General features: G+C 31.3%; 1 protein-coding gene across 1 annotated transcript; it reads right to left on the reverse strand.

Moving 5' to 3' along the window:
- Positions 1-5,734: 5,734 nt before the first annotated feature.
- LOC130452893 (XK-related protein 7-like) lies at positions 5,735-12,645 on the reverse strand. Its single transcript, XM_056792396.1, has 6 exons — positions 12,377-12,645; positions 11,591-12,022; positions 9,571-10,073; positions 8,401-8,644; positions 7,791-8,014; positions 5,735-6,419 (listed from the first exon to the last, which is right to left on the reverse strand). Exons 2-6 carry the CDS (start codon positions 11,997-11,999, stop codon positions 6,060-6,062), a joined length of 1,740 nt encoding a protein of 579 aa, XP_056648374.1. The 5' UTR covers positions 12,000-12,022; positions 12,377-12,645; the 3' UTR covers positions 5,735-6,059.
- Positions 12,646-13,121: the final 476 nt, after the last annotated feature.

The raw sequence follows: 13,121 nt of genomic DNA on the forward strand, positions 1-13,121 counted from the left end.
ATTTACAAATGTGTTTGCTTGAACAATGTTCTCTGGTTTCTGATTAGTTTTATCGATTAGCTTTACGCTGTTTCTACCAATTTTGAGTACATCCACATCTTGCAAATTTCTTAATAATCTGACTATTAGTGTCTCACAGTTCGAGAGAATGTGGATAGAGATTTCATTCTCTGCATAACAGAATCTGCATTTTATCAGAAGAGTCTTTGCCTTTCTCAGTCACTGTAGGTTCTCCTGATTGCTTTTGCTCCTATCTACCTTCTTTTCTAGTGCTTTTTCTATCTTTCTGTAGCTGACCCGACAGAAGGCTTCAAGTCCTATGAAGAGTATATATGTTCCTACTTTAGCGAGTATATTTCGTTTTCCTCCACTTCAGTGTGTCCAGGGGCAATAAATTTCTGCTTGTAAACTACTTGATGTATTTTCAGAATGTTCTGACCCTATACACGCCTATTCTGCTACTTTACAGTCGTCCATGTACCATTTAATGGCATTTTTGTTCATTTCTCACTCGTTCACCAGTAGGAGAAAAAATTTTTTTTCAAAGACTGTGCTTTACGACCCCTACTGGTGAACTAGTGCGAGTTATACAAAAAAACTGTAAAGCGATTTCGAAGAGCTCAAAATTCCTGACAAGGTCCATCAAACAGATTTGAATTATTGTAAAAAGTGAGTATTAAAAATTTGTAAGAAAGTACTTAAAATTGATATTAAAAGCTCAAACTTGGTGAGAATTTTTTTTCTATACATAGATTGATATTTTTCTTGAGATCGGAAACGGATCACCCTAATGAGGAATATTAAAATATAACAAAATACAGACTTATTTCATATAATTGTTTGAAAAATAACGAGTAATACAACTAGCAAAGTAATATTTTAATATTGAAAAGATTCCCATAATAAAGATTGTACTGGGGGATGAATATATATGTGTATACCATACTATTCACAGATATGACCTAAAACACAATTTACAAAAAGTTGTGTTATGAACCAGCGTGCTTTTAATCCACCTCTAGCAATATTGTGAAACATTCAGTGGTGATGAAATTGGAGAGAACATTGTAATATAAAATAAAAACCCATCACCTTTATGTTTAACTGTTATAACCAGATTTATTTATTTGTATTGTATTAGTAAAATTGCAGTACAGTTTTTTTGTTAAAATAAATATGATGTATGTATGTATGTATGATCTAGACTCTAGTCAAGACATCTTTAAGTACAAATTATTGTCTGGGTTTTTGTAAATTGAAGTTTTTATAAACCGCTATTATACAGCGAGTTGCTTTTAAATTGCACCTGTATTGCTAACAAGAGTTGGAAGTTTGATAAATTTGTGAAAAAATGGTGGAATTAATCCAATGAGATTAGTATTAATAATTTACTCTACTATAGTAATGTACTATAATAAAGACATTTTTATTCGTTAATTTCAAAATTTTATCTTACCAACTCTTTCATATTAAGAAAATCATATTAGATTGTGAAGTTCGAAAATAATTAGTCTTATTCATACACAATGTACAACGTTTTACATTATAAATCGATACAAATTTAAATAAACTTTTCACAAAATGAAATATATACAGGTTAGACACACCATATTCAATTCATGGTTTCAAATAAGACAGTGTATATTTTTCTATTTTAACTTATTTTCTCCTAATCTCGAATATTTATGTATGTATTCTTAAATAAATTGTCTTGATTTTGGATCTATTTTAAATAAATAACGTATTTTATATAAAAAATACATTATTTGTTTAAACAAGCTCATTTATTCATGAAAATATATGAAGATAATTGGGGAACAATGTTATGATTTGTAGAATGCTTGGAGAGTCGCAGCCACTCTGCACCGTAGCGCCGGTTAAAGAAAAAGAAAGGATAAAAAAAACTGAGTCTATATTAAGCTCAAGCTGCGTGAACTTTAATTATTATATCGTAATAATGATTCATTAATTTTGGTTTATCAAAATAGTTGTGGTCATTTTAATAAGATATCTTGGGTGGAAATTTTTAGTTAACGATAGACATGATAATAGGAACTAAGAAGAACTTAACCAAAAAAATATGGAGACATTCGAAGTTTCAGAGATTGGTCCTATGTTTAAAAGAGTGTAGGTTCACCCCATATTGCTACATTTGATGAAACATTTTCCCACTATCCTATGTTAGTAAATAAAAAGGAAAGTATAAATGCAATAGTTATTTTCCTAACAAGTGCGGAAAGTGATACTTTCCCGCACGCGACTGCAGTTGTCCCGAACGACGCGGAGCGGAGTTCGGGCAAGCAGTCAAGTGCGGAAAGACACTTTACGCATTAGTTAGGAACATTATTTTTTCTACGACCGTATATGCAACGACCCATTTTTCAAATATTATTTTATTCCAACAAACGTAATAATATACAAAACTTTAACTGAAAACTACTAAGTATTATAAATCTTAATATTGAAAACACAATTTGTTGCATTCTGTAGACTAGTAAGAATTTCCGGTCCAGTGGAGTTATTTGGTTCCCTCTGGAAGGTAGATGACGTCGATGAGGATGGCATCGGTTGCAGGTCGCATAATGTTCAAAAAATTCAAAATGCTACAAAAATTTTATTAAATGATTAAATTTTATTTGATGGACTATTTCGTGAATATTTATTTACCTGTAGTAACAATAGTTATAACCACTTAAGTAAAAAACTATCTAATAAGGTCAAAATATGCATAATTTTACTTTCCCGCACTAGTGCGGAAAAGTGACACTTTCAAAGCTAAAATGCGTGCGGGAAAGTGGGTTAAAACGCACGGTCGTAGAAAAAAATATATTCAAGTATATTTACAGTATCGAACCAAATATAATTTTCATAAAAACAGCTTTAAAACAATTTTGGTTGATTATTTTTATGTATGAGAGAGTATATTATTTAGGAATTTGTAATAAAGGTTATTATTCATGAGGTGAAGTTTACTGCCACGAGCGTCACCGAGTGAATAACTCATTATACGTGAGTGGAATACTATATTTTATCGACGACTACTAAATATTTATTTAGTAGTCCGTATCTGAAGACGATAACTTGGTTATCGAAACGCTCACAGGCAGTGTAATTGTGAGTGTTGGTGTAAACAGTGTGTTCAGCAATTCCACTGGGTTATCAATACTTTTATATGAATGTTAGTCTGTAACTGTTGAATGACCAATTTTTAGGCGATTACGTGGCCCCTTCAAATTTTCCATATGACATTAGAATTCACAATAGACTTGGACCTCTTCACTAGATGGAAAAACCTGCAATCGGATTTTAGTTGAAATTTATCGGGAAGAGATTGTGGGAATTAAAAAAAAACTTCTAACTTTTATTTGGCAAATAGGTACTTATGGTATTTATGATACGACTATGTACTGTTTGATACACAGCGCTTTTGACCACTCCAAACTTTTTTCTATTATGTACAGGTTATAAAAGACTAATAGAAGCCCGAAACCTCAGGTACATTAATGAAAATTTCTGGAAACAAATTATTCTCTGATAATATTTAAAATGGGTTTTGGAATAGAAATTGGGTTTTACTACTCTTTCGTACATAAAAGGAAGTAATAGAAATTTGTAAAAAAAATATGAAAATAACGTTTTTGTTGCGAAAAAGTCTATTTTGAAAAATTTATTTATTGCGTCAAAACTACAATTCCACTATCCTGACAAGTTTTGTTCGATTTTACATTGTCGGCTTAAACTTATTTTATAAATTGAAAATTGCCATAATTCGTTTTAAAACAATCCAAATTATGTTTTTACAAACGTGACACACATACCAGTCAAAGTTCTTCTTTGCAGTTTTTATTCCTAAGCGTAAATAAACTGGGAAACTCTTGGCTACACAGTCTGACATCCAAGGCTATAAAATATTATGGGATGTTCTCATACAGTTATTGGGTAGTCTTTTGTTATTTGATTCTATATTTGGTCTGTTATGTTGAAATTAGTTGTAGCAGTAGCAAAATCTCTGTCACAAGAGGGAGAAGATTATTATTTTATCCAACACATCAGATCAAATAACCAGTCTACATCATTGCTTTGATGGTACAAGCATTGTGCACAGCTAAATTGCAGCAAGAAAGCTGCCTTTGGTAACACATGTCGTGTATCAGATTCTGATAAAACTTGACTTGAAAGTGAACAATTGTGTCTAATGAGGAAATATGCAAGACTCACTTCGGAAATTTTGCCACTCAGAACATTTTTCAACAGATCCATTGATTTCTGAAGTTTCCAAGTAAATGAAATATTAAATAATTTCTTAATGTTTCATGTGTCAAATCTATTCATTTAATTTTACAATTTCACTTAGAATTTTAATTATTTTGTTGAATATTGTAATTTTCCATTTTATATTGATACGTGAGACGAAAATTTAAGATACCATTTTATTTTGAAGATTGTTGAGGTTAGATTCTAGATTAATGCTGCAAAATGTAAAGCTCAATTTTGGTAGTGCAAAAAAAATAAAAAAAGTGACAGTAATATTTTTTAAAGATTATTTTTGTGTGTAAATAGTTCCAATTTTACATAACTTCACATTGTATTATATATCTTCAAAAACTAATGTATTGTTAACAATTTCTAAGTCAATTCATTAATCTTAATGCGCATATTTTAATAAAAAAATGTACTTCAGTTTACTTTTATGATTTTGTACATATTTTCTAGTTATGGTTATTTTGATTTAATAAAAAACGTATAACAAATTTTCCGTTTTTTTTCCTTTATACAAAAGTTCGTGGAATAATTGCCATTTATACAAGGGCGTATCAAAAATATGTTAAAGGTTCATCTATTCATAACTAATTATCACACAGACATGAGTTATTTTTATTTTGAAGGGCAAATTTTACTTATTCTCCAATCTGTGGAACAATAATAGATTATAGAAAAATGACTCGTGGGATAGAAACTTGAGGTCTATTTGGTTCCATTCGTTTTTCAGGATATTCCAAAGATGTGAATTGGACGTCCTTTTCAATTTGTCTAACCTAAACTCAATCACGTGGAGGTCGGGCGACTGAAGTGGCCAAATCATTACTTTCAGTATATTCTTCCTATCAAATTCTTTCAGATACTCTGTACAGCTCCGAACGTTGATATATTTTTTGCAGTTCAGAACGTACATTTTCCTTTAATATTTTTGTATAGCCTTCTATCTTCAATATCCCTTCAATTTTTACCAGGTCTCCAGTCGCCCTTCCTCCAAAACATGCTCAAATCATCACTGATTAGCATCGGTTGTGTTTTACAGTCGGGATTAAATATTAATCCAATTTTCCTTGAACCTGCGCACAAATACTCTTCTCTTAGATCGGAAAACCTCAAACTTTGAGTAATTACTCCATAAACTCTCTTATCTCAGTTATACCAACATTTAGAACAATGGTAATTTTTTTTATAATTAAAATGATCCTTCAAGAACTTTTTCTTGAAAATTTGAGCTCAATATTTAAAAAACTTTTATCTGTATTTATTTTTATACAATACCAAGTTTTAAATCTCACATTTTCATACCTTCCAGAACTTCCGTTAGTAGACGTGCAACTTGTCTCAGAAAGAGTACTTTGAAGGAGATCATAATGTAATAGCTGAATAATTGTAAAAATAAAGTGATAATTCAACTTTTATATGTATTTTCCAGACAAACCTCGTATATTTTATATTGATGTTATTAAAACGATCATTATTTTTACTTATAAAATATATTTATAAAAGTATATTAGCTTTACAAAATCAAATAAATAATACAAAATACAATAAAACGTGTATCAAAAAGTTTATCATATATAAAATTTAATAAAAATATAATAAGTACGTAAGCGAAAAAAAGCCACAAAACCAAACACTAAATAAAATGTGACTGCAATTTGTTTTTGTGACTTTTGAACGTCGACGTATAAAACGCTGCTAAAAAATATGTTTACAATCACAACAGATTCGTTCGTGCAATCTGGGCAAAATATATCACTTCTTTTTAAACGAATAACACCTCTTCAAAATTACACGATGATCTACAATTTAGTTTCGTGTCTAAAATGTCTCCTCAATGGCCTTACTACTGTAGGAGGAGGTGGATTGCAATCTGATTCATCATCACCACTATCTACATCTCCATCACTACTATTAGTAGAAGGAATTGGATGAATCGGTCTTCCCATTCGTTGTCTTCTATAGTATTTAAATTCTCGAGGGAGAGTATAAGAGCGCGGTAGTGAAACTTGGCTCTCTAAATCAGACGATGTGTGTGGCACTGGCACTTCCGTTATTTCGGGTTCTGGAATTGTGCATTCGCAGTAGAGGTAGCGAGGAGCTAGAAGAAGTTCAGGAGTTCTGCTTCTGGGTGCTCTTGGAGGAGGTCTGCGCGCCAGCACCTTATAACAAAAAAATCTTTAATGAATACCATAAAAAATACTAGAGAGTTAACAATAGCAGAAGAAAAATTTATCCAATCAAGTACATGATAAGTGGGTGGGTGGCTGGCGATTCGAAACACTTTTTTTAATACATACAAATGTATTTGTTACCGAATGAATTAACATTTTGTTACTGAATGGATTGACATTTTGTTACCTAATAGATTGACATTGATTCATCAAAGCTTTATAATTAATGTAATAAAAGCACAATCAGTATAATCATCATCATTCCAGCATGACAAACTTTCAAAAATAGCTGCTTTAGTAGCCCCTGGGCCTCAAAATAGTAGTCAACAAGTTAAAATAGAAGCTCAATCGCAGGCTTTATATAAAACAACAAAATATACCTTGGAATTTAATTATTTCTATTGAATTACAGTGTTCCTTCTTTTTTTATCATTATGTAAGCAATAAGTTAACCAACAAAAATTGATTTTTAAATCGGTTACTTTACTAAATCATACTTTGAAGTAAAATTTTTAAGCACTTTCCCTAATTATTTCATTCAAATTTATACAACTACAATCAAATTCAAAATGCAATTTAAAAAAACAACCTTACAGGTTTAATACATTTTTTGCACTTTACTGATCCCAGTGAGTGCTTCATCGTTGACAGACTACCCTAACGAGCTGGATCTTGCAGCCATCCCCCACAAGTTCTTGTAGAATTTTCCTACACTCCAGCTCTAGCCTAAAGCACATACCTCGGCTTGGGAAAGACATTAGACCTCCGCAGAAGCCTGGTCTGACCAAATCATTCATACTGGAGCCATCTGTGTACCAAGTGATTTCATTATTTAGAATATCGGACTTTGAGTCACCAGTCCACTGCTCTCTCTATCTTTGTCCCAGTGATGTGCGCCTCCAACCCTCTATTATTAATGGTAACTGCCCATTAAAATGATTGGACATTCAACCGCGGCCTGCGTCCAGATTTTTGCAAGGCCACTTGGTCCAACCTGCAGTTCTTTGTATTCTTTAATAGTCTAGATTTGCACTTATTCCAGAGTTTGTCAGTGGCTTACACCTCGCCACAGATGGAGAGATGGAAGAAGCAGTTGGTTAACCTTATAGACAGTAGGCTTTGACTCAGGCGTACAGAATGTTTAAACAAAGATGGTAACTATGTAATAAAATTAATTAAAAAATCTAATACTTCATGAGAAAATGAACTTTATTTTCCGAATAACCCTGGTACGTTAATATAAGTGATTTGGAGTGAAAAATATTTTGTTTTTGATGTCGCACGGTTAGTAGAACAGCAATAAATGATAATTACAAAAAAATATAAGTTTAATTCAAAATGAGCGTTCACAAAACATACCCCATAATTTGCCAAATTATTCAGAGAAGCTAGACTTAATAATTGGGGTTCAACATGACGTTTTGCTCGTGGTATCGGCTGTCTGTCATCAAATTCTGCTCCTTCGGGACCCACCAATTTACCTTGCTTGATTTCTTCTTCAATTATTTTCAATTCTGCTAATTGTTTCTGTTTCTTTTCTTGAAGTTTCTGGTGGATATTTACTCTGGAACCAACACTGCTACCTAAAACAGAATCTAAAGTTACTTTTTTTAGCATACCACCAAAATTAAAAGTTTTTTAGTTCTCTTTAAAAAGACAGAAGAAGAACCAATGATATGTTATCATACCAATGACGTGGAAAAACTACAAAAGAAAATATACCAGTGAACGTAGCTCCAATATGAGCAACTTCGGATGCTTCTTCAGAAAAATAAGATATAATTTTAAATTGAGAGGAAGGTCTACATATCAAAGAGAATAAAAATACAGCCATAGAGAAAAAAAAATCAAAGAGATGTAGAATCCTTCTTTTCTTAGATACAAATTAATCAAATAAATATGAATGATACTGTATAAATATAAGTTGTACCAGGTGTCTAATTTTCTGTTTATCTATTCAAATTCATACCTTCATTTTCACTCGAAGAAGGCAATGGTCGCCTCCAAAATGGAACACTTACAGGACCTAAGCCAGGAGGAGGTACGAATGTTGTTGGTTTCTTCTTTTTTCTATATAAAGCAGATGCAGACGGATTACTAAAACGACAGTTGAACACACCAGGTGGTTGAGAAGGTTTTTCCATGAGGCGTTTCACATGAAAAAATTTATAATAGACAAGCATAAATATTATACCTGCGGCAAATAAAGACACCTAAAAAAATATTATGACATTAATTTATACCTTAGGTTTTTCATTTTCAAAACCAATGTGGCAGTAAAATTTAACTGAAGAAACAAATTGAATAATAAAAAAATCAGTTAAGTGAAGTATGGAACTAATAATGTGTTGGTTGGTTGAGGAGTTGGTAAAAGAATGGAAAATTATAAAATTATACAAAAAAAGATCAACGAAAGTCTTAAATTCCATTAAATCTGCATATAAAATAATGTCAACTATAATAAAGATACACAGAAAAAGGATAGTTAAAAAAATAGGAAGAACGATAATAAGAGCAATATTAAGCTTGATGAAAATAAATTAATAAACTCAAATGAAAGAAACAGTTGAAAACAATAAAAACACAGAATATAGAAAGACCAGGGCATTTGTGGAGAGCAGACAAATACAATAGCTTTGTCAATGCTATAGTAGGTATCCAGGAGGTAAGAAGAAGAGGAAGACCCAGATTAAAGTAGAGGAAGATCTGACTAAAATGGAAAGATCAAGTACATACAGAATAATTAGCTGAAGAGTATTATAAAACAGTCGAAGCAAAAAGAATTTAGAAAGAATTACATGTCTCAATTCCATGACTCTTAAGTCAAAAATAACAACTTTCAGGAGAGCAAAAAACTGTGCTTATCATTATATATATATATATATATATATATATATATATATATATATATATATATATATATATATATATATATATATATTTAAATTCGTAAACATCGATTTCATCGCTTCTTTCGATTCTCTATCAAATGACATTCAAAGACAAAAAGACATTTTTTGAGATCTTAAGCGACGGTATACTGACGGAAGGTTGGGTAAATGGTAAAATAATATACACTCGTAAAAAAAATGTTAAAGCCATTAGTTAAATGTAAGTGATTTATCTACCATATACTTACTGTAAAAATGGGCACCAGTTCCCAATGTAGGGGTTTAACAGACCATATCGCTGCTACCCATGCACCTACTAATAAACAATTTTCTAATAACATAACGACATAAAATATCCCCATTGTTATTCTATGAGGTTTGTCTTGAAGATTAATGTAAGCTAAAATATAAATAGCTGCAATTAAGGCACATACTCCTAATTTACTACCCCTCTGTCCGTGAAAAGGACTTCTGGGGGAAAGTAGCCATAGGAACATGCACGCCCAATGAAGTGCTAAAACCAAGAACACCCAGGAACTATAGCTGGCTGCATAAGCTGAAAGGGCAAGAACTCGGGCCGTTACGGTTCCTCCTCTCCACAAAAGTTGTGATACCACACCCAACCAAGTGAGTACGAGCCGATCTATGCTCTGTATATGTTTGCTGAATGAAGCTAGTGCCCAACATATTGAAAAAAGTGAAAGAGCAGATGACACTTTGATTAAATCAGTTTGAGGTCCTCCTTCAGCACCTAAAAAAAATGTTAAATATAAATAACTATATTAAACTAAATTAAAAAATGAAAATTAGTTATTACAACGTATAAATATGGATATGAGAATAAAAACATTATATAAATGGAATTTCATACAAAAAAAAACAAGCATAATATGAATCACCATAGCAGAATCAATATAAAATTATTTACTTTCAATGTTAAATAAGCCGAGTTTGGGTTAAACATGATGGCCACACTGTCTACATCAAGCCACTGTAGTTTCTATTAGCTAGCGCTTTTAGAGTATATTTCCACTCCCACTCTAGTCTGGACTCAATAGCTTTCACGAACATATGAGGCTAAGTGCTAATACATACGTTTGTCGAACAGAGAACATAGATATACGTCAGCATAATTAACCAAATAGTTATCTGAATAGTCAATGCCCAACCAAAGATTTCCTTACATGCTATTCTGGTATACCTGACAAGGATAATCATATAAATTTATAAAGTTATTGTATTGTTATCAGTCCTTGACAAGTATGCAACATTTTGATTTTATCTGATCATTTAATATTGATAAAAAAAGTTGCATAAAAAACAGTTACATGTTATCCTAGTGATAGCAAGGATATTGATATGAATTTATGAAATTATTATTATCATTGCTAACTAAATTCGATTGAGCAAGTTTGGGCAGAAATAAAAATTGTTGATTCCAAAAATATAACTGTTGCAAAACATTTCAGGAGGTAGTACAGAGAGTTTTTGTAGCAAAATGGAAAAAATGTATTTCTCATGTAATATCAAAAATAAAGAAGGAAATGTTGAGAATCGATATAATATCATGAAGATACAAGTGGAATCAGTTGTCAAAAAAGTTAAAAGCAACTAAAAGGGGTAGTAGGGATACTTGCTCCTTCCAATAATCTGGGAAATATTTTTTTAACGTGAAAATTTTGAAAATAAAAATAATAAGGTAAAAACAATTAAAATCCTGTAAATTGCTAAAAAAATTCAAGCAGCTTCAAAACGAGTGGCAATACTTGCTCCAGTTTTTTTGAGGTAAGGTGGATAAAAGTATTTACCATACTGTGGTCCGTATTATGATGCTACTTAAATAATATTAAAGTCTTGTGCTAACTGATACAAACATCTATCTCTAACACATCAACGTAGTAGCTATGTTCTTTGAACTCTTATAACTTTATATATGTTTTTATACTGACTGAGAGAAAAAATTCTTCACTGAAATATATTTGCTCAGGCACAACAATTTCCAATTTTCTTCCAAAAGGTCAGCTGCTAGAGTCCCCTTAAATTGCTAGGAGGAAGGTATCCCTCGTCCCATGTGCCCCCGCCGAAAATAAATACTGGAGTCGCCCCTGCCCTTAATGTCTTAATTAGATAAATTTACCTATTATACATTTTTTTATTAATAAAATTTTAAAATTAAAATAATTTTCAAATGCATCTAGAAGCAAATAAACAATTTTCAAATATTTTTATTTATTTATTTTATTTTAAACTGATAAAGAGTAGACTTACCTGGTAACAAAGTGAGTTGTAACAGCAACATGGGAGCAGCTTGTAAAAAGCCGTGCATTAGTCTCAATATACATAAGTCTCTTACTTCACGTTTAACACTAGATAAATGAACAGGTACAAGAAGTCGAGCATATCGCCATAAAACACCTAGTTGTAGTATATGCAATACTATCACAACCAATTTTTGCCAACCATTACTTGATTTGCATTGCAAGTACCAGTGCATAGATAAAATTTGTGAGACAAATGTACTTAATATTATGGCACCCAAGCACTGGAAAAAAAGCACATATATACCTTTTTGGAACAAGGCATATACCACTAGGATGTCAAAAACTAAATCACAGAAATATGCCGCAAGGGAGACTACATTGAAGAGTAGGTCACATAGTGGCAAGAATTCTGCCATGTCTCTGGATGTATCACCTCATGCTGAAAATTAAAAAGGATCGTTTAATTGAAAATATGCACACATGTTATGATATGGTTCTTTTAATTATAATGTAGTAAATATGATAGCTATAGGATTTGGTGTTTCAAAGGAAAATAACTAAATATACTAATACTATTTTGTAACATTTTTTAATAAAAAAACTACATTGTGGACAATAAATAATAAAAATACGTAATAGGAATAACTGAAATGATCACTACTTAAATGTGTCCAAATTTAAACATTCCAATTTATCAGAGTAATCATAAGTATGTCTGCATAAAGAAAAAGTTAAATTTCAAATGTAATTCTAAAATATTAATAAAAAAATCATCCCCTATTTAACTACTTACGTGCCCTCCAGTATTTTTCTGGGCTACTTTCCACATTCCTAACCTCCTTGTAAAAAGTACTTTAAATGTACGACAAACTTGTGTGTAAATATGGTAAACAATACTGTAACATAGTACAAATGCTGCTAATTGATTTTTCCATATATATCACTAAATATAATAAAGAATATATTTTTAAGTTAAATATTTTGTTGAAGGTTGTAGGGCAAATTAATATTTTGTTAACCACCTGTCACAACTTTGGAATGCAGTTAAAGTGAGTTTTACACGGTTACGTATACCTTATTACAAGATGTGATACTTGTCTTTGATTGGCTGAATCTATGAAAAACCCTGTTTTAACTGGGAAAAGTTATTTAAATTTATGTTGGCAACTTTGTCGACTTCTGATTTGACAGTTACACTGTCACACAATTTCGTTTTTGTCCCTTATACTTCTTTTCATTTTATATTTCTTTGGTAAAATAAGAGAAAATGCTCCGTGGGGAATTATTCTAATTTTTTTAAATGAAATTCGTATGATTCAAATATTTCCTCTCATAAAAGTAAGGATGTGAAAAGCTAGATATCTAGCCTCCATATTTCTGAGTTCTGACATTTGAAATGGTTAGCAAATAATCGAGTATAACCAATTTAAAATAAAACTAGACGAATCAACAAACAAAAAAATAATTTCATAATTAGAAGTGCTGGGTGAATATTAGAAGAATATTGAATATATAAGCTATTGACTTGAATAGCAGGC

The sequence above is a fragment of the Diorhabda sublineata genome, chromosome 2, assembly GCF_026230105.1.
Source record: "Diorhabda sublineata isolate icDioSubl1.1 chromosome 2, icDioSubl1.1, whole genome shotgun sequence".
Classification (NCBI taxonomy): Eukaryota; Metazoa; Arthropoda; class Insecta; order Coleoptera; family Chrysomelidae; genus Diorhabda; species Diorhabda sublineata.

Coding starts and splice junctions, on each gene's coding strand:
- LOC130452893 (XM_056792396.1), bottom strand. CDS start 11,999: ATGGCAGAATTCTTGCCACTATGTGACCTACTCTTCAATGTAGTCTCC. Junction 8,645..9,570: donor AACTGGTGCCCATTTTTACA/GTAAGTATATGG, acceptor ATATTTTTTTAG/GTGTCTTTATTTGCCGCAGG. Junction 6,420..7,790: donor ATAATTTGGCAAATTATGGG/GTATGTTTTGTG, acceptor TTTTGTTATAAG/GTGCTGGCGCGCAGACCTCC.